The sequence below is a fragment of the Syngnathus acus genome, chromosome 2 (assembly GCF_901709675.1).
Source record: "Syngnathus acus chromosome 2, fSynAcu1.2, whole genome shotgun sequence".
Taxonomy (NCBI): domain Eukaryota; kingdom Metazoa; phylum Chordata; class Actinopteri; order Syngnathiformes; family Syngnathidae; genus Syngnathus; species Syngnathus acus.
In genome coordinates, this window is record NC_051088.1 from 23,304,055 (window position 1) to 23,328,313 (window position 24,259).

At 41.8% G+C, this 24,259-nt stretch overlaps 5 protein-coding genes across 7 annotated transcripts; 2 read left to right on the forward strand and 3 right to left on the reverse strand.

The window, feature by feature from the left end:
• The first annotated feature begins 776 nt into the window (after positions 1 to 776).
• Positions 777 to 7,119, forward strand: f10 (coagulation factor X). The gene is made up of 9 exons (XM_037246101.1): positions 777 to 939; positions 1,599 to 1,759; positions 4,114 to 4,138; positions 4,214 to 4,327; positions 4,414 to 4,545; positions 4,617 to 4,900; positions 5,531 to 5,648; positions 5,726 to 5,913; positions 6,583 to 7,119. Exons 2-9 carry the CDS (start codon positions 1,634 to 1,636, stop codon positions 7,003 to 7,005), a joined length of 1,410 nt encoding a protein of 469 aa, XP_037101996.1. The 5' UTR covers positions 777 to 939; positions 1,599 to 1,633; the 3' UTR covers positions 7,006 to 7,119.
• Positions 7,120 to 7,303: 184 nt separating this feature from the next.
• Positions 7,304 to 10,847, forward strand: prozb (protein Z, vitamin K-dependent plasma glycoprotein b). 2 transcript variants are annotated; one of them, XM_037246104.1, is made up of 9 exons: positions 7,304 to 7,501; positions 7,698 to 7,720; positions 8,018 to 8,181; positions 8,261 to 8,285; positions 8,981 to 9,157; positions 9,228 to 9,359; positions 9,432 to 9,508; positions 9,596 to 9,728; positions 9,796 to 10,847. In XM_037246104.1, exons 1-9 carry the CDS (start codon positions 7,470 to 7,472, stop codon positions 10,368 to 10,370), a joined length of 1,338 nt encoding a protein of 445 aa, XP_037101999.1. In that variant the 5' UTR covers positions 7,304 to 7,469; the 3' UTR covers positions 10,371 to 10,847. The 2 variants fall into 2 exon arrangements, with proteins under 2 accessions (XP_037101999.1, XP_037101997.1); XM_037246102.1 differs by lacking the exon at positions 7,698 to 7,720 and having other exon boundaries at positions 7,396 to 7,501.
• On the reverse strand, positions 10,570 to 15,157 carry pcid2 (PCI domain containing 2). 2 transcript variants are annotated; one of them, XM_037246108.1, is made up of 15 exons: positions 15,072 to 15,157; positions 14,545 to 14,603; positions 14,377 to 14,466; positions 13,646 to 13,719; positions 13,500 to 13,565; positions 13,370 to 13,411; positions 13,090 to 13,144; positions 12,866 to 12,969; positions 12,559 to 12,634; positions 12,338 to 12,479; positions 12,145 to 12,245; positions 11,985 to 12,058; positions 11,395 to 11,520; positions 11,166 to 11,289; positions 10,570 to 11,096 (listed from the first exon to the last, which is right to left on the reverse strand). In XM_037246108.1, the coding sequence occupies exons 2-15, from the start codon at positions 14,578 to 14,580 to the stop codon at positions 11,007 to 11,009; spliced, it is 1,200 nt and encodes a 399-aa protein (XP_037102003.1). In that variant the 5' UTR covers positions 14,581 to 14,603; positions 15,072 to 15,157; the 3' UTR covers positions 10,570 to 11,006. The 2 variants fall into 2 exon arrangements, with proteins under 2 accessions (XP_037102003.1, XP_037102004.1); XM_037246109.1 differs by lacking the exons at positions 14,377 to 14,466; positions 14,545 to 14,603; positions 15,072 to 15,157 and having other exon boundaries at positions 13,636 to 13,715.
• A 216-nt stretch (positions 15,158 to 15,373) lies between these two features.
• LOC119119461 (T-box transcription factor TBX19-like) lies at positions 15,374 to 20,012 on the reverse strand. Its single transcript, XM_037245833.1, has 8 exons — positions 19,608 to 20,012; positions 18,611 to 18,887; positions 17,691 to 17,825; positions 17,381 to 17,442; positions 17,209 to 17,267; positions 16,914 to 17,066; positions 16,619 to 16,709; positions 15,374 to 16,559 (listed from the first exon to the last, which is right to left on the reverse strand). Exons 1-8 carry the CDS (start codon positions 19,853 to 19,855, stop codon positions 16,394 to 16,396), a joined length of 1,191 nt encoding a protein of 396 aa, XP_037101728.1. The 5' UTR covers positions 19,856 to 20,012; the 3' UTR covers positions 15,374 to 16,393.
• An 853-nt stretch (positions 20,013 to 20,865) lies between these two features.
• On the reverse strand, positions 20,866 to 24,083 carry LOC119118940 (vesicle transport protein SFT2B-like). Its single transcript, XM_037245634.1, has 8 exons — positions 23,833 to 24,083; positions 22,643 to 22,732; positions 22,432 to 22,517; positions 22,274 to 22,355; positions 22,151 to 22,186; positions 21,763 to 21,821; positions 21,479 to 21,508; positions 20,866 to 21,391 (listed from the first exon to the last, which is right to left on the reverse strand). Exons 1-8 carry the CDS (start codon positions 23,902 to 23,904, stop codon positions 21,355 to 21,357), a joined length of 492 nt encoding a protein of 163 aa, XP_037101529.1. The 5' UTR covers positions 23,905 to 24,083; the 3' UTR covers positions 20,866 to 21,354.
• Between the last annotated feature and the right edge of the window lie 176 nt (positions 24,084 to 24,259).

Here is a 24,259-nt window from a genome sequence, read left to right on the forward strand (position 1 = left end):
CGACAAAGGGATTTTTTTTTTTTTTTGCTTGTATGACAAAATACACACAAGACCTTCATGACAGCCCAAATGTTTCTGTATAATAAATACACAAAACATTTTAAGACCACAATGCGACCATGGATCATTTTTGAAATTCTGGCACACCGAGTCCGACTACTTCCAATGACTCAACTCTGTTCCGGTTCTTTTGTCTGCGTTTTGCTATTCTGAATTATTGAAGTTTAGATCGGAACTCCTCACAAAAACACCAATTCAACACAAATCGAGAAAAGGCCAGTTGAGGATTGAACGCGGTTCATTTCAAACTGATTTTATATTTACTAAAACCGCAATAAATGCTTCAAGTTGCATTTGAACGGTCTTATAGAGATAAACAAGAGTTTGCCACTGCAATAATCTGTTCAAAGAATAAAACACTGATTTTTGCTGACAAGGATGCGGCCGATATTATGAACTATGTTCAAAATGTTCTCGTCCAATAGAACAAACAAAGAACTCAAAAACAGACAGCAGATTAGTCTGGTTCAATTTCTCTTTCTGTGTTTTGTCCTGAGGGTTTTTCTACATGGTATGCAACTTTGTTTCGTAATAATCATAATAATTTTAAACATAATTATTTTTTTGTTATTCTACAGTCCTAACATTCCTTTTCCGTTGATTAGTCTCAGATTCCAGCGTGTGGTAGTTGTAACAGTATGTGAAGCCAACGCCAATCTCCTCCCATCCAGATGGGTCCACTTGAACACGTCGACACCCCTTCCTCCCCCCCACAGAGGTCATCGGCCCTCCCTTCCCTGCCCCTCGCCTGTGTATTCAGACTTCAGATCATTCCCCGCCACTAAGAACTTCTTCTAGTCAATCGCCACCAGACGTAATGTTTTGTTTTGGTGCCAGTGTCGCTCGGCGTGCTGTTTTTCCACCTGGCTGCCGCTCACGGTATGTTCAATGGCGAGGGCTGTTGGGGCTGTAGGATGAGCGTGTGCTTTGTGTGTTAAGTATGTGTGTTTGTTTTGTATGCTTTCTATGTTTACAATATGGAGTGATGATCCAGCGTTGCCACACCTGATGAATGTCGATCACCTGATGGACAAAATTATTCTCAAACTGTTTACAATTAGTGTATGACTTGAAAAAGAGTGATGATTTGATTTTTTTTTTTGTGTGTGTTTGTCTAAAATGCACATAAAAGCTAAATTTTTCATAATTTTGGACTTTGAGCAATGTCGTTAGCACATTTGTGTAAGTTCGGGGTTTGAATCCCCGGATCCGGCCTGATGTTAGGACCTTTCTCCGGTACTGTGGAGACTCCGTGTTGGACTAATTTATGAAGATGATTTCAATAACTATATAATGGCTGGATGGAGGTCGTGGCCTTTCTTGAATGTAGTGGCTAACAGGCTAACCTAGCTTTGCTAATGCTCCTGACCAAACTTAACATGACCGTTTTTCCATTTTTGATCATTCTTGTATTTTTAGTTACAAATTAAAAATGAGAAAAAAAAAAAAAGATTCGCATATTGACGTACAAGTCTGATCATCTTCAGCACTGATCCTCATCCGTGCGTCTTAAAATGTCATTCTCTCGCCATCCTCAGTGTTCCTCGGCAACGATGAGGCCAGTCAGGTGTTGATGCGGGCCAGACGAGCCAACAAATACTTTGAGGAGCTCAAGCAAGGCGACATGGAGCGCGAGTGTCGAGAGGAACGCTGCAGTTGGGAGGAGGCGCGGGAGATTTTTGAAGATGATGAGAAAACTGTATATGCAATTCCAGAAACACACACTAACACCTAACCTAAAACAAGCCAATCTCAAAGTTAGCAAGCTACTTGCTAACTCTTGCTAGCTCTTAGGTAAATAATGAGCTTTATGTAGATACTAGCTTTTTTGCTAGCCTTAAAAATTTGCTCGTTAAAATAGTTAATACCCACCACTTATTCTGACAATACTCAACTTTTTTATATACCGTATTTTCCGCCCTAAAAGGCGCACCGGGTTATAAGGCGCACCTTCAATGAACGGCCCATTTTAAAACTTTGTCCATATATAAGGCGCACCGGATTATAAGGCGCATAAAATAGAAGCTATACTGCATCAAACTGAGGTTGACTAGGGTTGCGGTATGCATCCACTAGCCAATAACCAACGAGCCCTCTGTAAACAATCGCGTTTCTCAAACGATCTCCTATAAAATGATCAGAACTGACTAAAGTTCGATCTAACGCATTGGTACTACTTACCTATGTTTCCCTTCCATATCGATCCGTAGATTTACTCGAAACATTAACAGAGCAGCCTATTTTGACATGAAATAGCCTGGTACGTATAGCAGCTATCGCAATAGCATTAGCCATCCGCAAAGTCTCACGCGCCTCAGCTCGCAATCTCCCATGAGCCTCAGCAAAGTGTAAACAATCGCGTTTCTCAAACGATCTCCTATAAAATGATCGGAACTGACTAAAGTTCGATCTAACGCATTGGTACTACTTACCTATGTTTCCCTTCCATATCGATCCGTAGATTTACTCGAAACATTAACAGAGCAGCCTATTTTGACATGAAATAGCCTGGTACGTATAGCAGCTATCGCAATAGCATTAGCCATCCGCAAAGTCTCACGAGCCTCAGCTCGCAATCTCCCATGAGCCTCAGCAAAGTGTAAACAATCGCGTTTCTCAAACGATCTCCTATAAAATGATCGGAACTGACTAAAGTTCGATCTAACGCATTGGTACTACTTACCTATGTTTCCCTTCCATATCGATCCGTAGATTTACTCGAAACATTAACAGAGCAGCCTATTTTGACATGAAATAGCCTGGTACGTATAGCAGCTATCGCAATAGCATTAGCCATCCGCAAAGTCTCACGAGCCTCAGCTCGCAATCTCCCATGAGCCTCAGCAAAGTGTAAACAATCGCGTTTCTCAAACGATCTCCTATAAAATGATCGGAACTGACTAAAGTTCGATCTAACGCATTGGTACTACTTACCTATGTTTCCCTTCCATATCGATCCGTAGATTTACTCGAAACATTAACAGAGCAGCCTATTTTGACATGAAATAGCCTCGCGGGTACAACAGCTATTCGGTGACGCCCCCTGACTACAGTTGCCGTAATGCTGGGAAGCGATGCGACCTTGTAATTTACTAGTCGTACTAAAACGTACTGAAACATTTTGGCAGAGCACTGTGTACAACCAGTATGGATCAACAAATTCATCAGTTGATCCATATATAAGGCGCACTGGCCTATAAGGCGCACTGTCGGCTTTTGAGAAAATTTTAGGTTTTTAGGTGCGCCTTTTAGGGCGGAAAATACGGTACTCAACATTTTTATATTTTGAAATATTTTAAAGTCCATGAACTAGCCCTGCTGCAAATAGTGGACAACCGCGAATAGTTGACATACGCTCAAAAGGGGTTTGCCATTGTGTACCGATGTCACAAGATGGCAGCAAATCACTAAAAAGGAAGATAATCATAAAGTACCAACATCACGCATCTAGCATATACACAATCATAAAACCACCCAGTACCATAAATCACCATATTCAAAAGTTAGATATTCCACACAAACTACCTCAAACTTATTGAGGCTTAGCAACAGCATTAGCTAGCGGAGGGTGGACATCGTAAGACACACTATGCAGAAATTGAGTTGGCAAATAACTGTATAGATTTTGGCAGAAAGACACTAATATTGCCCACTAAGCATAAATAGCTACAGAAATTGAATTTTAATGGGCTTGACATGGATATTTGAAAAATCGTTCTGACAGCTATGCATGCCATTTACTTCCTGATATGGGGAGAAGAATTGTGTCAGTGACTGTGATCGGTATCGGCTGACTTTGCGAGTACTCGATATCTTGAAATAAGACCGCCATCAGCTGGTACTCGCCCATTAGTAATATTCTGTTGGAAAACATTTTTGTTTAAACGTGTGTGTGTGAGTAACCTGATGAAATCTTGTTGCGGTAAGCTAGTATTGTTGCTATTGCTAGCCAGGTAGCACTGCCTTTTTGTGCACTAAATGTAACTTGACAAAAGTTGTCTTGAATTTACACTTGATAGTAATGCTTTTTGATTTTATCTCGCTCATTTTCAGAACAAATTCTGGGCCGTATACTACGGTAAGAAGTGAGAGGCTTTGCAGAAAATGTTGTTTGTTGTTGTTTTTTGATCCAAATGTTATGTGGTTGACCCAGACGGCGACGCGTGTCTTACAATACCCTGCGCGCACAGGGGACGTTGCGAAGACGGGATTGGCAGGTACACGTGCTACTGTGATCACGGCTACGATGGTTCCAATTGTGAAATTGGTGCGGAACGACTCTGCCTGTAGATGTGCTCATCATCTCCCTGAACAGCTTTCCAACCATCTGCTCGCTATTTCGTTTCCGCCCAGTTATTCCTCAACTCTGCGAGAACCAAAACGGAGGTTGCCAGCACTTCTGCAAGGTGGAACAAGGAAACATTGAGTGCTCATGTGCCGATGGCTATTTTCTGTCTTCGGATGAAAAATCCTGTGAATCCTATGGTGAGCAGCATTCGGCATGGGTCACATTCTGATACTCTGAGTCTCTTCCTCACGCCACAAAACTCTTGCAGAGCCCTTCAAATGTGGCGTTACAATTTCCACCAAAACCAGAACCATTTTCACGTACCGGCGCCCAAACGTCACAGAGGGAAACGTCACAGAGTTCAACCAGACCCACGTTGACGGCAACGACACATCCGCTGTCAATCTAACGGCGATGTCGCTTGCCGGCAACGTCAGCAGTGAACAAATGATGTCTGAATATGGAGAGGAGGAAGATATCACCTCTGAAGTTGCAGGAATGACCCGCATAGTCAATGGGGAAAACTGTCCACCAGGAGAATGTCCATGGCAGGTGCAGACAGTTGATCAACTCACATACCAAGGGCCTGATTTACTGCGTTAAGATGATCGATTAACCGGGCAGATATTGCGAGACGAGAATTGATCGTTTCCGCTTGTGTAAAGATTTTTTATACTCTCCCGAATAACGGAGAAATCACCTGAGCTATCTAAGCCGCTAAACCACAGGTGTCAAACTCAAGGCCCAGGGGCCAGATACGGCCCGCCACAACATTTTACGTGGCCCCCGAAGACAAATTGTGCATCAAATTCGTGTGTCATTACTAGAATTGCAAATTGTCTTCACTTTTAAATTTTTTTTTTTTTTAAATATTTGACCAGTTTTTACTCGTCTGATTTGAAAACGAGTTATTTTTCAATTTGTTTTGTAGCTTATACTGTATATAACATGAGGTGCTCATACATTTATTTGAGTTGACAGTCATAATGGCCCTCCGAAAGAAACTATGACTAAAATGTGGCCCGTGAAAAAAACGAGTTTGAAACCCGTGCGCTAAACATTCTTTCACGCGATTTTGGATCTTAGTAAATCAGGCCCAGAGTGTTTCCACGCAATAGGTGTCTGTCCATGTGAGATGTCAATCCGTAGTGAGTCTTTTTCCCTTCCATTTTGTCAATGCAGGCACTTCTCATGGATGAACACGACATAGGGTTTTGTGGCGGTACCATCCTCAACGAATACATCATCTTAACAGCGGCGCACTGCATGAACTTCACGCGTTACATCTCTGTGAGGCTGGGTGGGTGCGACTGACCAATCGGAGTCCGTCCGAACTTTACGATTAGTGATAAAATGACACAATTTCTGTCCATCCAGGTGAGTTTGACTTATTGGTAAATGAGGGGACCGAAGCCACTCACTACCTGGACTCGGCCCTAACACACAGGCTCTACCGCAAAGACACTTTGGAGAATGACATTGCGCTCCTCAAACTGGCTACGCCCATCAAGTTCTCCAGGTACATCCTGCCAGCCTGTCTTCCTGATCCGGATTTTGCTGAGAAGGTAAATGTTCTTACAATGAACTCTAAAATGTATTGTGAACCAGTCAGGCCAGAATTGGAGTTACATTCTCCAGCTTGAGGGAGGACTGGCTGACTCCAAATTAAATTGCATTACACTAATCCCGCTGCAATATAACAAAGGCATGGATTGCCGTTTTTAAGTGTTGTTATAAAAAGAGTGGCTTTACTTTAGCCAGCTGCCTGATATTTCAAAAAAACAGCACTTGCCCAATTTAAAAACCACTATGCAATTTATATAAGGGCCACAAAGTGCTTCACCCTGAATTCACATTGGCCTACTGATGACGTAGTATCAGGAGCAACTTCAGTATTTTGTCAAGGATACTTTGACATGGTCACAATGGCCGGGGATCGCAAATTCTACCACTGATCCACTGTTTCCCTGGAATCCAGGGGCAGCAAATACAATGAGAACAGCAGGGGCTCCAAAATGGAACCCTGTGGAACACCATACGACAACTTTGATGACACTCTGTGACAGAGGTCACCTAATGTTTGAAGCCTGCTGTTGTCATATCAATTTTTTGGCATAGTCTTGGTTTCATGGTCAATAATATGCAAAGAGCATGTTGAAGAGATCCCGAACTTTTTGTGAGTAGTGTACGTAAATGCACGTTTGTTATAAGCGGGCTCCATCTTTTCCTTGCAGGTTCTCATGCTGCAGAAGGATGGCTTGGTTAGCGGTTTTGGCCGTCTTGCCCAAAATCTGCCATCATCCAAGATCCTGCAGCGCCTCACTGTACCTTATGTACCTCAGCCGACTTGTAAAGAATCCAGCAGTTTCACTATCACCGAACACATGTTCTGCGCAGGCTACGACAAAAAAGCTATGGATTCGTGTCGAGGAGACAGCGGCGGTCCACACGTTACAGCGTACAAAAACACCTATTTTGTCACTGGTGTCGTGAGCTGGGGTGAAGGCTGTGCAAAAGAAGGCAAATATGGCGTCTACACTCAAGTCTCCAAATTCATCAAATGGATCCGATATGCCAGCAAGAAGCTGTTGCGCAACGACAAAGGCGCCGACAGGGTGAGGCGGCAAAGTGACCCAATCAGGAGGCTGTATTTATAAGACGGCCACAGCTTCCTTGGAGACAAGTCGTAAAATCATGCAGTTTGGCTTGAACACCAAAGCGTTTAAATTTTGTGCATTTTTCAAAGCCCATAAATAAAGTCTTCAACAGCGTGTGTGTGAATGAATAGTATTTATATGAACTAAGGACATTCTAAGAAGAAGAATAGCCAAGTGCTTGTTCGGTTGCCATCAGGAGCTGCCCCCCTCCGCAAATAAAATGAACAAACAAACAGCTGCTGCTTGTTTTGGGAGGTCGGAGTCCAAGAACAGAACGTTTCCCGTAGGCTGCGCTTGATGTCAACACGTGAACATGTGATGGAGACAGACAAACATTCAGCAGGTGACCCTGGGACTCACGGAGGTCATGCGAGAGCTTCGCAACCGGGATGTGACGACACTCGTCGAGCACTCGGTGTCATGGCGCTACCTGGAGTGTGTCTTCTCTCGTTCACCTCGCTGGCATGCGTCCTTCAGGTCCTCGGAAAAGCAGACGGTAAGAGTTCAACTTTGTGTTACATATTTTGTTACACAACTTTTTGTTACTTCGTGGAGCGTCTTGGTGCTTGTCCAATTAAAAACATGACACAAGCACCGCAGTTATTTTTCAATCCTTCCCGTTCAAGTGGAAGCTTTATCTCCAATTTCATATATTTAAATATTGGGTGATTATCATGTTTCTTCTGTTCTAGAAAAACAGAAACAAAAAATCCAGGTAAATTTTTTTTTGTTGAACTGGTTTTTTTTTTAAATTGTTTACTTTTGGCATTACATAAGCATTACCGTAGCTTGTTCCTCAAATAAATTGGTCCTCAAATAAGCCACAGCTTTACAACTCTTGTATTAATTAACCTTCGAGCACTTTGCAAAGTACGATTTGTATGAACCGTCGCACAGTGCATAAGCGTCTGTTACAAATAACGCATTCCAATTATTGATTCTTTTGGCGCCATTGTTGGAAATCTCACCTAATCTTTTGAAATGCTCATCGTTTTGTCACATGGCGTTTCAGTGTTTCTGCATGTGCCGGCCGCACAAAGCGTTTTCCTGCGTTCCAAGCGAGCAAATCACTTCTTTGTGGAGGAGTTCCTGCAGGGCAACCTGGAGCGGGAATGTCACGAGGAACGCTGCTCCTACGAGGAGGCCAGGGAATACTTTGAAGACAAGGGCATGACGGTCAGCACAAACAGTAGTACAGCGCAACACTTGTGCGGGTCTTCGGCTTCTACTTTTCAACATGTTTGTTTCTCCACAGGACAAGTTCTGGGACACTTATCTGAGTAAGTTTATTACCATGAAACGTTGCTGACTGGTGGTAGGTCAAAATTAGGAGGAGAGGGTTAAAAATGGTTAAAGCATGTTTTACAATGATGTCACACCTACTTTGAGGTGGCAAAAGTTGAAGTTTCTCTGAGGGGACTATGAGAAAATGAATTCTTGACCATTGGGAAAACATTGACATCTTAATAACGTGGCACCTGAGACTCTGAACTAAACAGCTTGGGAAGCAAAAGCCAAATATAACAAAGCAAATGTATGAAAAAAAATAAATAACAGAACTAATGCTTACCGAGTCTTGTTGAGAAGTCAATCAAGCGGCTGGAAACAAAAAGGCTGCACGTTTGCAGATATCATCACTCTTCTTATATATTTCCAGTCAATAGAATTGGTATATATTAGACAGCAATATTTACATCATTTTCTAGTTTTAATATAGTATTGATTTCTGAATCCAACAGCATTCTCTTCTTATTTCAAACTAGCAATGCATGTTGTTTGAACTGGATACGGAATGTGCACTTCCTGTTTCCTGAACATGGCAGGTAAACTGGCCTTGATTGGTTGCAGCCAGGCTGAGGTCACGTGACTTGCTTGGCTATAAAACAAGCACATTTATGACTTTCTCATATCTACTGTCAAGTACTGCAATCTTGCCATTGTTATTTCCAATTCTAGCCATTTTTGTTTGTGACAGATAAGGATGAGTGCAAACCCAACCCCTGCCTCCATGGTGGGAATTGCACAAAAAAGGCCATCGGCTTCCACTGCTCCTGCCCGCCCCCCCACCACGGAATCACATGCCAACTGGAAGACCCGCTAGACAGCCAGGAAAACGAAAGAACCCTGCAATCAGCGCCGCAAGTGGTAGCAGGTGAACTTGAGGGATGGTTGAAAAATTCCTCCTCTCAGATGCTTCTGCTTCAACATGTACCGTGTTTTAGGAGGGTTCCCGTGTCCCAGCGAAGGCCCAAATGTTTGTCACCAGCTGTGCACGTCGACCTCTTACGCCTTCACGTGCTCCTGCGTGGCAGGATTCAAACTGCAGAGTGATGGTCGAAGCTGCCTGCCTGAAGGTCTTCAACGGCAACAACCACTCGCGTACACTTTTGACCTCTGACCTCAATCTGACATCTGGTCTTCCTCAGCGGACTTTCCCTGCGGAAGACTCCCAATCTCGCCTCAGAGAGCATCCATGTGTCACCATGGACACTGTCCCTGGCAGGTGACATGAACACAACCACCTTTTTTCTTACAATAGTACAGCCGATATATCATGGAGGAACATTTTAAAATTATCGACCGTCCACAGGCATTGCTGCTGGGAAGCGGCGGGACGGAACTTTGTGCCGGTGTCTTGTTGGGTCGGCGCGCCGTCCTAACTGCTGCCAGCTGCCTCCTACAGGAATCAGACCCTCAGCCCTCCAATTTTTTTGTCATCGCTGGTAAAAAACAGTCAAGTCCGTCGAAATACCTCCAAAGCCCGATTAAGGTTTAGCTCTTTTCTCTTAGGTGCCACGGATAAAACAATGTCCGTCAAGGCTATCCATCTTCACAAACGTTTCGTTCTCAACCGGCACGACAACGATCTGGCCTTCCTGGAGCTGAGCGGCCCGTTGCCTCTCGGCCCCTTCCTACGCCACCTGTGTCTGCCCACCAAGGATTTCAGTGAAAACATCCTCATGTATTCCGGGAGAACCGCGCTGGCGGCAAGCATGAACCGACACCTGGACCAGAAGCTCATCTACCTGAGTTTGGACGAGTGTCGCGGCCGGCTCAACGTCTCGCTCGCCCTCAGCAATAAAATGTTCTGCGTGATGGGACGGACTGGAAAAACAGTGATGCAGTCAACCAAGACTGTTAGTCGCGACGGATTAAGATCAACGGCTCCGCAATGTGGCGGCGGCCTGTTGTCCGCTATGCCTCTCGCCACGGTGGAACGAGGGACGGCGTTTCTCACAGGGCTGCTCATCGTGCCACCTAAAGGCTGTCAGGAGAACGGGCTGGTCTTTACCAAAGTGTCCCGACACCTGGTGTGGATCAGACAGCACCTGGAGGCCGTTCAGTCACATGACCAAACAACCTAACAGTCCAAAAGAAACTAAACTGAGACGACTCATGAGTGGACCCGCTCACCTTCTGGTGTCACATATTTGATCATCAAGGAGCTCCTCTTCTGTATATTACGAGCAAATCCATTAGTCACTGGCCAAATTGTAGTTTTCATCCTACACACAACAAATTGTTGGATAACTCTCGAAATCAGAAGTCAAGGACAACAGTTTGTTCAATCTAGTTTTTAAATCTGCTTGTTTGCAATATGCATTTAAAAGTGAGCTCAATTTGTAATTGTATGGATTGAAACCTAAGTGATGTGCTTAGCGGGCCACATAAAATGATGAAACTTTTGAAGGACTGATGGAGATTGTGGTCCGGAAGAGTCAAAATGGTGAAATGTGAATAGCCTTTTTTCTTTCCCCAAAACTGAAGGAAAGAAAATATTACCGTGAAAGATGTTCCTGCTCTGTTTGAATCCAGACAATAAAACCTGAACATTAAATCAATAATGAAGTTAAATGTCTATTCCTCAAGTCATAATGTTGAAGAAAGAGGAACTCACAGAACATACAAAGCAGTCTCTTTCATTTCATGTTTTACAGCACATTACAAAAAAAAAAAAAAAAAAAGGGTTTTTTTGGGGTTGCGTTTAAGCTTAATGTAGGTTAGGAGATCGAAGACAATGAAGGGAAGGGATTCTGTTTGCTGACCACGAGCTTCTGGTGCTGATGTGAGATGTAACCTTTGATGTGACCCTAAGAGCAGAGAAACCGCGTCAGCGTTCCTTCCCACGTCCGTCCGTGTCTGTGCGTGCGTGCGCTCACCATGTAAATCAGGTTCGCCAGGATACACTGCACCTCATCCACATCGACATCTTCTACCTTCATCATCTTCAGGGCCACCAGGAATGTGTCCAGAGGCAACTGGTGGGTCTTCAGCAGTAAGTACCTGACCAGAGATGAGAAGTAGAGCTCGGAATCACACCCTCGGGGGGGGGGGGGGGGCTCACGTTGCTCTCTCTCAGCGCATCGCAAGAGTGACGGCGAGACTCACACTTTCTTGAAGAGGTTCCTGTACGTGATGATCTTCAGCTTCTCTAGGATAAGGAAGATGCCACAGCGGATGAAGAAGGTCTCGTGTTTGGACAGCGTCTCGTTCAGCAACAGCAGGTTCCCGTCACTGATACATGTACACACACACACACACACACACACACGGTAATTAGTTCAAAATGGAATACAAAGAGTACTTAGCAAATGTAGGTGAGGAGACAATCAAGGATTGCTTGAATGTGAATTTTTTTTTTTGTGAGCTTCCATCCTTTTACCATTGTAAACCAGGGTGTCCATTTTCAAACTGAATTTAAATTTTTCAGAGACCAATTTGAGCTGGCTCACGTGGGCGTTTCTGGGAAGTCCAGAATAAGAATAAGAAGAATGTGTGTTACTATTTCATATTTGTTTTTATTTGTTAATTTCATGGTTGACAATTTATAGTATTTAATATTGTGTGCTGCTACTTTATCATTTTTTCCCCTTATTTGTTATATTCCTGGGTGACTGTTTACCGTCACCCTTTGAACGAATGCCTTATTAGCGAGTTTATAATAGGTACGGTATTAATTCCATAAACGCACAACCCACCTGACGGCTTTTGTGACTTGTGCAAACTGCAGGAGGTCGTACTTCTCCAGGAGCTGAAGCGTCGGCATGTGGCCCTAAAACGTTAACAAATGGCGGTTAGACTCTTTTGACTCTTCCTGACCACAGTTGTCAAAGTCGCTCAAGGGGTAAGCCTTCTGACCAGCAACATCTTGACAGGCAGCAGGTAGATGAGAATCATTCTCTTGTTCTTCTGACTGGCACGATGGCAGTGGCGGAACGAAAAGGACAAAAACTCCTCGGCTACAGGGGGGGAGAGGGGCACAGTTATGACAATTGCCTTTACGTCCGACGCTTATCTTGATTTGCTCTAATGCCATCGTGATTGAAGCTACCTGGTTTGAAATCACTGTCAAACATGGCCTTGCGGCCCACGTAGTACTTGTAGGTGACCTTCTGAGCGGGACTGTAATCGTTCTTCAAGTTGGAGCTGTCGATGGCCCTGATGAGTGGCTTGCACAAATGCAGTTTATTGATCTGATTCCCAAAACACACATTTGCAAAGCATCAATATACGACGCCACAGTCAAAAATGTAGAAGCAAAAGACTTGAGACCTTAAAGTAGATCTTGAAGAGCTGGTTGCTTAGAAACATCATGCCCCACTTCTTTGAATCCTCAATCCCGGCTCGACTGCAAGGGAAAAGTTGAATGCGGCGATGAGATCCAGGTAGGGAGAGAATGCCAAATCCAGCGGATATAAAAAGTCTACACACCCCTGTTCAAATTCCAAGTTTTTGTTCTTTAAAGTAACACAGGTCATAGCTACACAAGTCTCGATTTCCTAAAGGAACATTACCTTAATATGGAACACAATTGATAAAAAAAAAAGCTCTACAAGTTTGATGTATTATTAATACTGACTTGTCACTGGCACAAACTCGAAAGCAGCTCATAAGTTGCTCGGCTGCTTTTTCCAGCATTTCGCCCGGTTGACCTTTGCCCTTTTGTTGCAACTGCTGCTCTGCCTGCAACCACATACAGTCGATGTTCAGCTTCAATTAAGCTCAACGGAATCAATACATTGACCACAACATTTTCAATTCATTAAAAAGAAAGTTTTGGGGGGGGCTAAAATGTTCACTTACATTGTTGGCAAATATTCTGAGATCCAGAGTGACAGTGAACATTACAGGCAGCGCCCTAAAAGAAACAAAGGCGGAAGGGAGAAGGCACAATACGTTTGATCAGAGGGGGAAAAAAAACAACCTTAACACAAACCACACCACAAAATAATTGGTCAGAATCACTTTTTAGAGACATGACCCGACAATTGGGCCTCGACATTGATGGGAAGGAGGTGGGGGAAGATGCTTAAACTGGGATTAATTCTTATTATATGCGTAACCTGCTTTAGTTGCCACTCACCAGTTTTCCTCTTTGTGTGACTGAAATGCTCTCAAAAAGGACGTGAGAAGTCAAGGAAGCGACAGTGACTTTTGCGAGACGAGATCATAACTGATTATTGATTGAATGCTGATGCCGTCAAAAAGGATATTGGACGACAATGGTCTGGAACTTGTAGGCTTCGACAAAGTCATGATTAGCAACTGCATATGTACACCTGGCAAATGAAAAATACTGCCGTGAGATACAGACTATGATCATTTCTCAATACGCCATGAAGCCAATACCTCAGCCCACCTGAGATGAGCAGCCACCATCTCGTCGTACGGCGGCTCAAGAACCTGTTGACATTTGTCCTCTGGATTGGCCAACTAAAACACAAACACAAGCATTGACCAATTATAGATGTACAGTGAACTCTGCCTATTTAACTTTATCATTCACAAATTGACTTTTTCTTAACAATGGTAGCTGTCCTAGCTTAATGCTAACGCACAATGCAAATCAACATAAGCAGGCGAACAAACAGCATCAATGTCACTGTATTATAAAACAATATTGCAATCCTCACAGGTATAAATGTTATACCCTCAGCAAAAAATGATTCATGTCAACATGACTGCAGCTGACTGAGTCAGTTGTGAAACTGTTTTTCATCGGTGTCTCTATTGCACAGGTTTCAAACTCAAGGCCCGGGGGCCAGATACGGCCCGCCACATCATTATATGTGGCCCGCGAAGACAAATTGTGCATCAAATTCGTGTGTCATTAATAGAATTGCAAATTGTCTTCACTTTTAATATCTTTTTTTAAAATATTTGACCAGTTTTTACTCATCTGATTTGAAAACAAGTTATTTGTCAGTTTGTTTTGTAGATTTACTGTCTATAATACGAGGTGCTCATACATTTATTTGGGTTGACAGTCATAATGGCCCTGCGAAAGAAGCTATGACTACAATGCGGCCCACGAAAAAAATTTGACACCCCTGCTCTATTGTATCCATCTATTTGTAGATTTCAACACACCTGGAGTCGGGGGTTGGCTACGTGGGGGTGTTTAAAGGAAAGCAGCTCAGCACAGAGTGTCCCCTTCTGGTTGTCAATAGCTTCATATGCCTGTAAGGAGGACAAGAAGCTTGTTGATAAATACATCCATGAATGTACTGTACTTCGGTTTCATGTTGTTGACGTCACCTGTTGGAGATACTGGTTGATAGTGATGTGAGCCATGATGCCTTCATCCAAGAACCTACGGAGAATCATATTAAAACCATGGCCAAAACATAATTCGGAGTGTCATAGGGTATTTCAAATTGAATAACTATGTATTATTTTATATTTCTTCATAACTGTTAGGGATAGGAAAAGGAATATCTCTCATTCAACTGAATGGCCACCGACGTTTGAATTTAAATAGACTGAATGAAAATCGATGTACACGGTCTGTTAAATAAGAGCGATCATTGAAAGCGATGATTGTCGTGCACGGTGGTGCTATGAAAAGAGCAACGTTATTTGAAATATTAATTGATAGCTTCGTCAGCGTTTTTTGTTTGGGTTGAGGTAGTGTCGCGCGGTCATGTGTCCTAAAAGAGTAGCGGCTAAAAGGCTAAATTAGCACATAATCTCACTGTTTCAAGTGAAATATTAACAAATTACACTCGATTTTGAACATCTGAACTCTATGAACATAAACTCGTTGAACATATATATTATAACGTACCTTTATTCCAACATTGTATCGAACAAAATAAGTATTCAAATCAAGTTTCCGCGGAATTATCATCCGGGTCGTACTAATATGACTTCCGGTATAGAAATCTTCTTCGATGATTTTTCGCATCCTAGAGACATTGTGGGCACAGTAGTGCCACTATCGGCGAATAGTGGAAACACGACACGGATAAAGTGGACATTTTCATCAACTATTTTATATTTCCATCGAGTCCTACTTCTGAAACGACGTCGGAGTCGCATCTCCTTGGGACAAATGCACATTGTGTAAAGTAAAAGTCTACACCAATAACTCAACACAGTTATTAGATTTTATTTATTATCATTATATTTTATTCCATAGAAACATGGGAAAGCACTGTGCAACAGCTAAACTGGTTTCAACAAACACGACAAACATCATAATTTTTTTTAAAAAAAGCACACTAAATAAACTGATTTAGAGCAGGGCTGGGCAAACCTTTGTACACAGAGGCCCTGTTTAATTTTTAAATCAGACAGATTTGTCAATGAGATCAAGATAAATTTGTTAAAATGTGTATGTCAAATACATTCAGGTTCATTCCAATACATAATTCTCATTTGTATAATCACACAAATGCTGCTAGACTCTTTAAAATGGAAATGCTCAGTGGACCAAATGATTGACAAGAAAGTACCCATACTTTAACCCACCCCTGATATCAAGCTCCTAAGTGCAACACCATCAGTACGCGAGCTAAATATATACTTATACTTAACTATGACTTAATTTATTGTATCCAAAAAGTCAGGTCATTCTTGGTCACCCATTAACTGTGTATTTTAGTAACCAAGTCTTCCATCTTAATTTTCTGCCTATATTGGTGCAAAAAATTTTTGATTTTCTCTTCTCTTCAGACAATTTTCATTACCAAGACACCGAATCACACTTGTCAAATAATGTAGGCGGATGCCACATGACACCACAAAACACAAATAGACATCGACAACTTAGCCGAACTGCATTATGACATCACAGCAAGCTAATGCTCGTATAATGTTAGCTAATACAAATCCAGTATGTGCTTAAACTGCAGGTCTGCTTACCTACTGGCTTTGAAATTATGTTTGGTGCACTGGCATCTTGCTGCCTTTTTGCTGGCAAAATGGGTGAGGGTGTGCTGTGTTACTTGACTACTTTACGACTACTAAGTTTTTCCAGATGAACATAATTTGCGTGTACACTAATGAGAGATGCTGATTAATGATGAATACAGATAAGGCCTGCGATAAATAATAGACATCCATTGGTCAAAGGTGAATTTTGTTCAAGCAATCATGTGCCTTGTTAGAGAGACTGGGCAGGGTCAGAAGCCCACCATGCTCCACCAGCTCGATTACCACTATGAGATTGCATGACGTACTCGTTGCTCATTGATCCTTGCAAAATCACACATGGCAAAGGGGAGGGGCTCATCTCACCGCAGCCAGTTGTCCATAGACAAGGATACTGGCTGAACACACACAAGCGTTAGTATGAAATTGTGATCTGAAATAGTAGGCGGGGCCTCACCTGGAGCTGTTAGAGGCCAAAGTTGTAGGCATGTTGTTGGTCGGGGGATCGGAGAAGGTAGAGCTCCACCCTTCTGATAACACCTGAACACCTTAACATACAGGAAATCATATATGTTGAAAAATTCTGATAAATAATATCACAATACTGAGGCCTATTTTCTTGAAATTCGTGAACGCATGATCGTAGTATTCTACTGCCACCTGGTGGCCAAGGCAGGCACACCAGAAGGAGCAGCACAATGAATTGCAGCATTAAATTGTGATTTTTTTAAATTCTATTTAATTGCAGTTACCTGAGGGATGCGAGCAGTGTGGCAGGTAGTGATAGGGAGAGTGTCGCCCAGCGTAACCACGGTGCTGGTATCCGTGTTGATGATGGGATGGAAGTGAAAGGCTCCCACCATAAGAAAAAGTTGCACCTCCACCCGGTGAACACAGAGACCAACCTGATGAGTTATGGCAGAGATTACATTTCAACTGTGAGATATGTCACACAGAATGGAACAAATATAGATCGAATAAATATACTAAATAGGTCATATTCTCTAATATTGTGTTCACACTTTCATTCTGAAATTAGGAACTCACACGGTGGAATACCAACATTACCGTCCATTTGCTCTGCCAAGCCCCGCCCACCCAGGTTCCTGGGTTCAGCATAATGGAAAAAAAAAAACATTTGTTAATCATATAGTATGTTAACATCCTGGGTGAAAATGCTAAGGGTTAAACACAGGGCAACTTGTTTGTTCACTCTCACCTGTCTTTGGTGTCCAGGAATGCTTTGGCGAAAGGATTATGTTTGATTTTCAGAGCTGTGAGCTGTAAAAAAAAAAAAAAAAAAAAAAGTAAATTTTTCTGGCTACATCTTCTGATGTGTTTATTAGAAAGAGTAAGCATTTTGAAGGACAAACAATATTATGAGGTGCATACAGCAGACACATCCAAATCATGTTCAATGGTGATCACGACACATTTCTGCCTCTCATCAACCCCACATAAACTTCATATGCTTTTCCGGAGCATTTTTTTCTATCAGGTTTTGAATGACACATCACGCATAACCGTACCTCTTCGTTCTGATAGGCGGTGACGGCGATGAACTGAGTCTCTTCGAAGAACACGTTAGAAACGAGACGATTCTGCGAGCCCACGCACACTATGTGCAGATGAGGTTCGTATTTATGAAGGGAGTTTAACATAATCTGGAAGACAAACAGAAAAACACAAGTTTGCATATGCAGATAAAGTCATGGTTTTTAGTCAAAATACTTTTCTTGAAATAAGCCCGAAAATACAATGCTAAAATTGTCCAATTAATCAATCTGGGCCCTTTCAGAAAACACAACACAAAAGAACAAACAATTTTCGTTTCGAGAGGTTGGCTCCAAATGCACCCTTCTTGTTGTTGTTGTTGTTGTTGTTGTTGTTGTTGTTGCTGTGCCAGAGACCACCACCATGTTAGCTGGAGTGTTGGCTCTTTGAATTTAGTTTACCTTCGCTCTCATCTCTCTCAGACATGATGGGTAAATTAATTTCCCAGTAAAAACTATAATTATCATAATGCACAAAATAAGATGAGCAATTATTCAATTACAGTGCAACTTCAACCCCACATTACTGCCCGGTCGGTGTGTCTGAGTGTGTGTGCGGGATTCTGAGGGATGATCACTGAAGAACCTCAACACAGGAAGTGCATTAAACCGCAGCCAACCAATTAAAATGTGTTTATGGCGTTCCCGTGATTACGAGGCGGCACGCAGGTGAAGTGTGTCAGAAGAGCTGCTAAAGTGGATTATTACAAGAATTGCGCTCTCTCCCACTCCAATACAACAACAGCGGAACAAGAGCACAAAATAAATAAATGGCTATACAATTATTATGATAACCCTTCATTCGTTGATATATTCATATTGTGGATATTGGTTAAAATACTTAGAAAAAGCATGAAAAAGAAAAACAATGGCTCAGTGAGGTTATTCTTGGATACCTGTCCTCCCGCATTGCGTTTGTTGGTTAGTTTGACCTTGTTGAAGGCCACCGTCGCCTTCATCCAATGAGCTCCAAAGTTGGGCGAGTCCGGATGCACGTAGATGCCGGCGTGGTCCCGAGCCGCGCCGCCTCCTTCTGCCTGGCCGGCCGTCAGCCACTCGCCGTTGACAAATTTCCAGCGGCAGCTGTCGGCCGGGATGAAGTCCAGGAGGAAGGAGTACATGGAACCCGGGTCCAGACCTGACACATTGACCTTCAGGACAGGGAACATGCGTCTGGGACAAGCACATGACAAATGAGCAAATGAGAAATCGCTTTTGGTCTTTATGAATGTTGTTGGTATAAATTGGATGACCCTCATTTTTTTAAATATTTTAAATATTCAAGTCATGGTAATGTTTAATATAATTTGTCTGCTCTGCGTTTTGCAAAAGAAAATACCCATTTGCTATTATAGGTTACAATGTGTTTGCTGGAGCTGCAATATGTGAATTTTAACTTGCAAACTGTGATGTGTTTTTAGCCTTGAATGGGTGAAGATGTTTCGAGATAATTGGTGTGGTCAAAGAAAAGAAAGACGTACTAGACGAATGAAAACACTGCAATTAAGTTAGGTGGAATAACATTTTCAACGTAAAAAACTTTAATAATCCTTTTAATTCGACTAAATGTTTTGCTTTTGTAGAAACAAATTAATAAGAGTTCCCAGAACTATAATAGAATAATTTACTATTTAAAGTTCTTCCAAGATAAATGTGTTTTTTTTTTTTTTTTTTACTGGCACCTTCTCCCATCTAGTTGCAGAGCATGTCAGTAATGGTTCTTGCAGTCACTGTACATCATTGGCAAGATGAACGAGCAAGACAATAATAAATATTTGGACCCATAAAGTGAAATTCCTCCGGACTAATGCAGTTTTCACTACCATGTAGCTTCAGCCGTACTAAAATTAATTTTGTACATTTTTTTCTTTTCGAGCTCTCAGTCTTATTTACCGGCCAGTCTTGGTGACTACCATCTCGTTGGTGATGTGTTGGAACTTCCTCCACAGCTCAGCGTCCTCCAGAGTGACTTGGAGTCCCCTTTCTGTGGGGTCGCCCTTTTCCCACCCGGCCTGAAGCTCATTCTCCACCGCGGTCAGCAGTCGCGATATGGAGGGCTGCGATGAGGTTTCGTCATCGTCCTGTCGCCGTTCCACTTTCATCTGCATGACACAATGGCAGAGTTTAGTCACCAATTCCATCTCCAACTGACTTTCGGAATATCAGAATTCATTTGTATGTGACTGCCTGGTAACTTTTGGCAAATCTTTGCATGAGAAAGTACGTTTAAAGCTTTGACTGGGACTTATATACTGTATAATATATCAAGCTTCTGAAAAAAAAATATTTTCAAAATTTGGTCCCTCATCTACAGAACAGTACAGTCTACAAAAACAGAACATTTGATGATACTGATGAAAACATAAACATAGAATATACAGAAATACATGTGAATGATGACCGCACTTGAAGAAATTGTAGTCATTTAAAAAAAAAAAAAGTCTCAACACATTAGAAGATTTTAACAGCCGAGAAAAATCAGACTTACCTGAGTGCTGAAGAAAAACAATCACCCAAAGAAGATGGACTTAAAAAAGATGAGCGCTAACAAGTGTTTGGGTGGAGATGTGAAAGAGCGCAGTGAGCGACGGAACATAATCCGTCGGCCGAAGCTCCTCCCTCCCTCGCCTCAAGCTCCAAACACACCAACAATTACATTCAATGATGGATTCAAGAGCGCATCTATGTGGCCAAATAAAAAAAAAAAAAAATCACATTCCAAAAAGGACTACTTGTTAAAAACAAAAACAATTTGTCCTCCTACTTTCATGCCAGTGCCACTTGTTGAGATGCTCCAACAGGATGAAAAGACGACTTCCTCTTGATTTAGCTTTTTCTCTAAGTATCAACGGCAGGGACACACCAACATTTAAATGTCAGCAGAGAATATTGAATGAAACCACACACGCGCGCACACGCGGGCAGAAGTGTGAAACTGACAAGAGGTCAAACATCTGGAAACACACGACACCTGATATGTGCATGTGTGTCGTGTGTGCGATTTAATCAGCGGGGAGATTTAGTGGCCTTAGCCTGTCGGCGGGCATGAAGACGGCGTGAACTAAAGCGGCAGGAAAACATCGGCAGGCCACACATCAACATCGAAAGGAATAAATTGACCAATTTAAGCATTTGAATAAAAATTTCAGCATCAAGGAAATGCTGTTGTTTTATTTGGTTTGCTTTGGAGGACTTGTCACAATCTCAAGTCACATTTTAAGCATTCAGTGATCATGAAATTTTTTGGGGTCATTTTTGAAATGTTCTTAGACAAATATAAATATTCACAAAAACAGAAAAGAAAATTTGCTCTGAAATATCTGGACAGTAAAGCTGAATGAGAATATATTCCCCAGCAACTATATAAAGCACTTTGAGATCAGAATTCTATCCTACCACGATATACAGTTTGCTCTTAAATAAATTGCCAATTAACCAATAAACAGACTTGATCAAAAATGTAAAAACATGATATCATAATAAATAACAGAAATATGCAGAGGAAAAAAAGTGAGGAGATTTTAAAAAATAACATTCTATGCTGAAAGCAGGTGGGGAAGTAACATACAGAATATGGAAATACAATTTGTCTCCATGGAAACCACACCTGGCCAACATCCTGAATGGTCACTCAGACATTTTAGAAACACACAGAACAACATTTGAGGATGCAGTCCCTGAAATACACAAAGACGACAAATTTCACTTTTGTGTTTTGGACCACTTACAGCTTGGATACATATACGCATGTATGTGCACGTTACCTGGCGAATGGGATGTAAGACAGGCCATACCTGCGGTAAAAAAGCAGAATTGTCATTTAATTGTGAAAGAAGCTGTCTTGTTTCCATTTTTGCAGTGAAGATGCAGTCAATGACAATGTCTAATGATGAACCTCTGATTTGAGTCAACAATGTATTTATTAAGGGTCCCTTAAAATGTGTCATATAAATAAAGTATTATTATTGAACTTAGCTGTCAACTCAGCACTGAGAGAAACATGAAGCCACCACGCCAAATCTCATTGTACGTGTGCACCAAAGCTTACCAGGTGAACGCCATAAACTGCAAGGCACAGAAGAGCAGTGCAAGGCCGTTGCTCTTCCACTAGAGGGAGACAAACTTCAGTAAATTTATGCAACGTGTCCAAATTGCAAGCCATCCGTCATCATATTCTCAAGAAACCTTTTTGGGTCTCCGCTGGGCATTTTTTTTAAATTCTTGTTATTTAACGAATTGAATTTTTCACATATGCCTGATTTTCTGTAACTGGGCTAAAAAAACAAATGTATTTATTTCATTTTCCTGCCAAAAATACTGTTTCCAACTACCATACTGCTTTCAATCTCCAACTATATTTTCATATAATAACTCAAGAAAGAATAATGTGTATATATTTATGTCATGCCTGCCAAACAATTAGATGACTTTCTCACCCAGAAAGCTGAACACAACGTCAGCACCAGACACACCTGCAGACAGAAACATATATTTATTATTTCAGTTTTCAACAAAGTTAATGATGATCCCAGCAAGTTATAGATGACATCTCATCTCACCAGCATGATGACTGTGGCCAGTGCTCGTTCTTTGGCAAACATGTTCTTTAACTGTTTGATCGGTCCAATCAGGAACATGGTGCTAAAAGCACACCAGAAAAAGGCACGTTGGACGATGCATCATGAAAGCAGCGGTGGTGTGATTGCACAATGTGTACCTGGATAAAGCGCAGATGTTTCCCACACTGTACAGGACAGCGAACACAATGAGACCAAACCAAGGCAACCACAGCATACATGTGCCCTGAAACAAAACACCAGCGCAAGAGGACAAGGTTGACCAGAGATGTCCAAACTATTTCCGTTACGCTGCCTGATTTTTAGCTACCCACGACAAGTATGACATCACAGGCAGGCACATCTACTCACCAAAATGGAGCACAGAACCCCAAAAATGAAACAGAAAAAGAAGCCTTTCATCCTTGTCCCCCAAGACAGTGTCGAAGCCTGATTGGCTCTCTGGAAGAGATGACATCATCATTATTTCGACTAAACACAATTAATTACAGAAACTCATTTGCATCATACTGCTTTTTCAGTATTTCCAAAAATATTTACTACTGCAGCGGCTGTTAGCTCAAAGCCAGAAAAACATGTTAGGTTAATTCAATGTTTGAATATTCAAAATTCCTTCTCGTATGTACCTATCAGATCCCGCGTTTAATACGTCTATAATAAGATTAATAAGTTAATAAGTACATAGTGCAGCCAGGAGGGATAGGCTCCAACTTCCTTGAAAAACGATAACAGTGACAGAGGGTCGTTGTTTTTCAGCGATCCTGACATTTTGAGCCAAAAAACTGCCTCGAGTGAGCCTCGAGTGAGAATGTGTGGTTATGTGACAAAATAAGGCACATCCTTATCCGTCTCCCATGACTTTACTTTTGATTGTTTTGGAATTCTAGCCTGTTTTCCATGCAAATATTGTATTTGCTAATTATGTCATTCCGAGTCTACGAACAGCGATTAATGAGGCACACTTTCTCAGCAGCCTAAGAGTTCTTTATCATAGTGCTTTGCTTCCTTCTGTATTTATGGCCTATTACTGACAGGTTTTTCATACACAGAGTATTTGTTGTAATTAAAGTTATTTGCATTCAGATAAATGATATTTCAGCAACACGATAGGAAATAAATGTTACAACGTGGCTATAATATCAAACTGACCCAACTTCCAACTTGCTGACTCAAAACAGATTTTTTTTTGGGACTGATTTTCCTATACTGGTTATTCTTGTTCGAGTGATATAATAATATAGAGATCAACTTTTTACTTTGAAGTCATATTCCTCCAAAGTAACGGTACGCTTACCTGAGTACAATTTTTGGCTACTTAAATCACCTCTATTTTACTATTGTAAAAAATCAATTGGCTCACACTGTAATAGAGAATGGATGAGTGAATTCCTCTTAGGTCGAGTTGAACAAATGGTTGCAATAAAAATGACAAATGAACCAACCATGCAACAATTCCAAATGAACATCTGTTACGGTTGTATTAGTGGTTAGCCTTTAGAAGCTAACAAGAAGCTAAAAAGAGCTGCGCGACTTGACATCACCTCCAGTATTCCGGTCCCGTCCGAGTTATTATCCCCATCTTCACCGCTCAGCACCTTCTTCAGTTTATCCATGTAGTTGCTCTCTTGCTGCCGACAAAAGCAACAACGTGTCCAAAAAGTTCCCAGGAGTTGGTGGAGTTAGGTGGACGAATTCATAAGAGGTGAGACGACGTACACCTCAATGTCCCCAACAGGTGGCCAGCTTCCGCCTGCAATACCGCCAATGACCTCTAGTGTCACTGTTTCCTCCTCTATCATATTTTCCAACTGTATGTGGTTTATCAGACATTTGTGACTCAATTAGGAACTTTTGAGATTAAAATAACATTAAAAACAGGTATTTAAAATGGTTACTGTCATATTCGCTTCCACCATTTGCCTGATTTTAAAATGCCAGCAAGATATTTTGATACTTATTATTTCTATT

Coding starts and splice junctions, on each gene's coding strand:
- prozb (XM_037246102.1), top strand. CDS start 7,426: ATGGCGCTACCTGGAGTGTGTCTTCTCTCGTTCACCTCGCTGGCATGC. Junction 9,360..9,431: donor TCGAAGCTGCCTGCCTGAAG/GTCTTCAACGGC, acceptor GGTCTTCCTCAG/CGGACTTTCCCTGCGGAAGA. Junction 9,509..9,595: donor ATGGACACTGTCCCTGGCAG/GTGACATGAACA, acceptor GACCGTCCACAG/GCATTGCTGCTGGGAAGCGG.
- pcid2 (XM_037246108.1), bottom strand. CDS start 14,580: ATGGCTCACATCACTATCAACCAGTATCTCCAACAG. Junction 13,566..13,645: donor ATGGTGGCTGCTCATCTCAG/GTGGGCTGAGGT, acceptor TTCATTTGCCAG/GTGTACATATGCAGTTGCTA. Junction 11,290..11,394: donor AGGAACCTCTTCAAGAAAGT/GTGAGTCTCGCC, acceptor ATCTCTGGTCAG/GTACTTACTGCTGAAGACCC.
- f10 (XM_037246101.1), top strand. CDS start 1,634: ATGCGGGCCAGACGAGCCAACAAATACTTTGAGGAGCTCAAGCAAGGC. Junction 4,901..5,530: donor CAGGAGAATGTCCATGGCAG/GTGCAGACAGTT, acceptor TTGTCAATGCAG/GCACTTCTCATGGATGAACA. Junction 5,649..5,725: donor TTACATCTCTGTGAGGCTGG/GTGGGTGCGACT, acceptor CTGTCCATCCAG/GTGAGTTTGACTTATTGGTA.
- LOC119118940 (XM_037245634.1), bottom strand. CDS start 23,904: ATGGATAAACTGAAGAAGGTGCTGAGCGGTGAAGATGGGGATAATAAC. Junction 22,733..23,832: donor ACGGGACCGGAATACTGGAG/GTGATGTCAAGT, acceptor CATCTCTTCCAG/AGAGCCAATCAGGCTTCGAC. Junction 22,187..22,273: donor TGGCCACAGTCATCATGCTG/GTGAGATGAGAT, acceptor TTCTGTCTGCAG/GTGTGTCTGGTGCTGACGTT.
- LOC119119461 (XM_037245833.1), bottom strand. CDS start 19,855: ATGGAATTGGTGACTAAACTCTGCCATTGTGTCATGCAGATGAAAGTG. Junction 17,826..18,610: donor AACGCAATGCGGGAGGACAG/GTATCCAAGAAT, acceptor TTTGTCTTCCAG/ATTATGTTAAACTCCCTTCA. Junction 17,268..17,380: donor TTCCTGGACACCAAAGACAG/GTGAGAGTGAAC, acceptor TGCTGAACCCAG/GAACCTGGGTGGGCGGGGCT.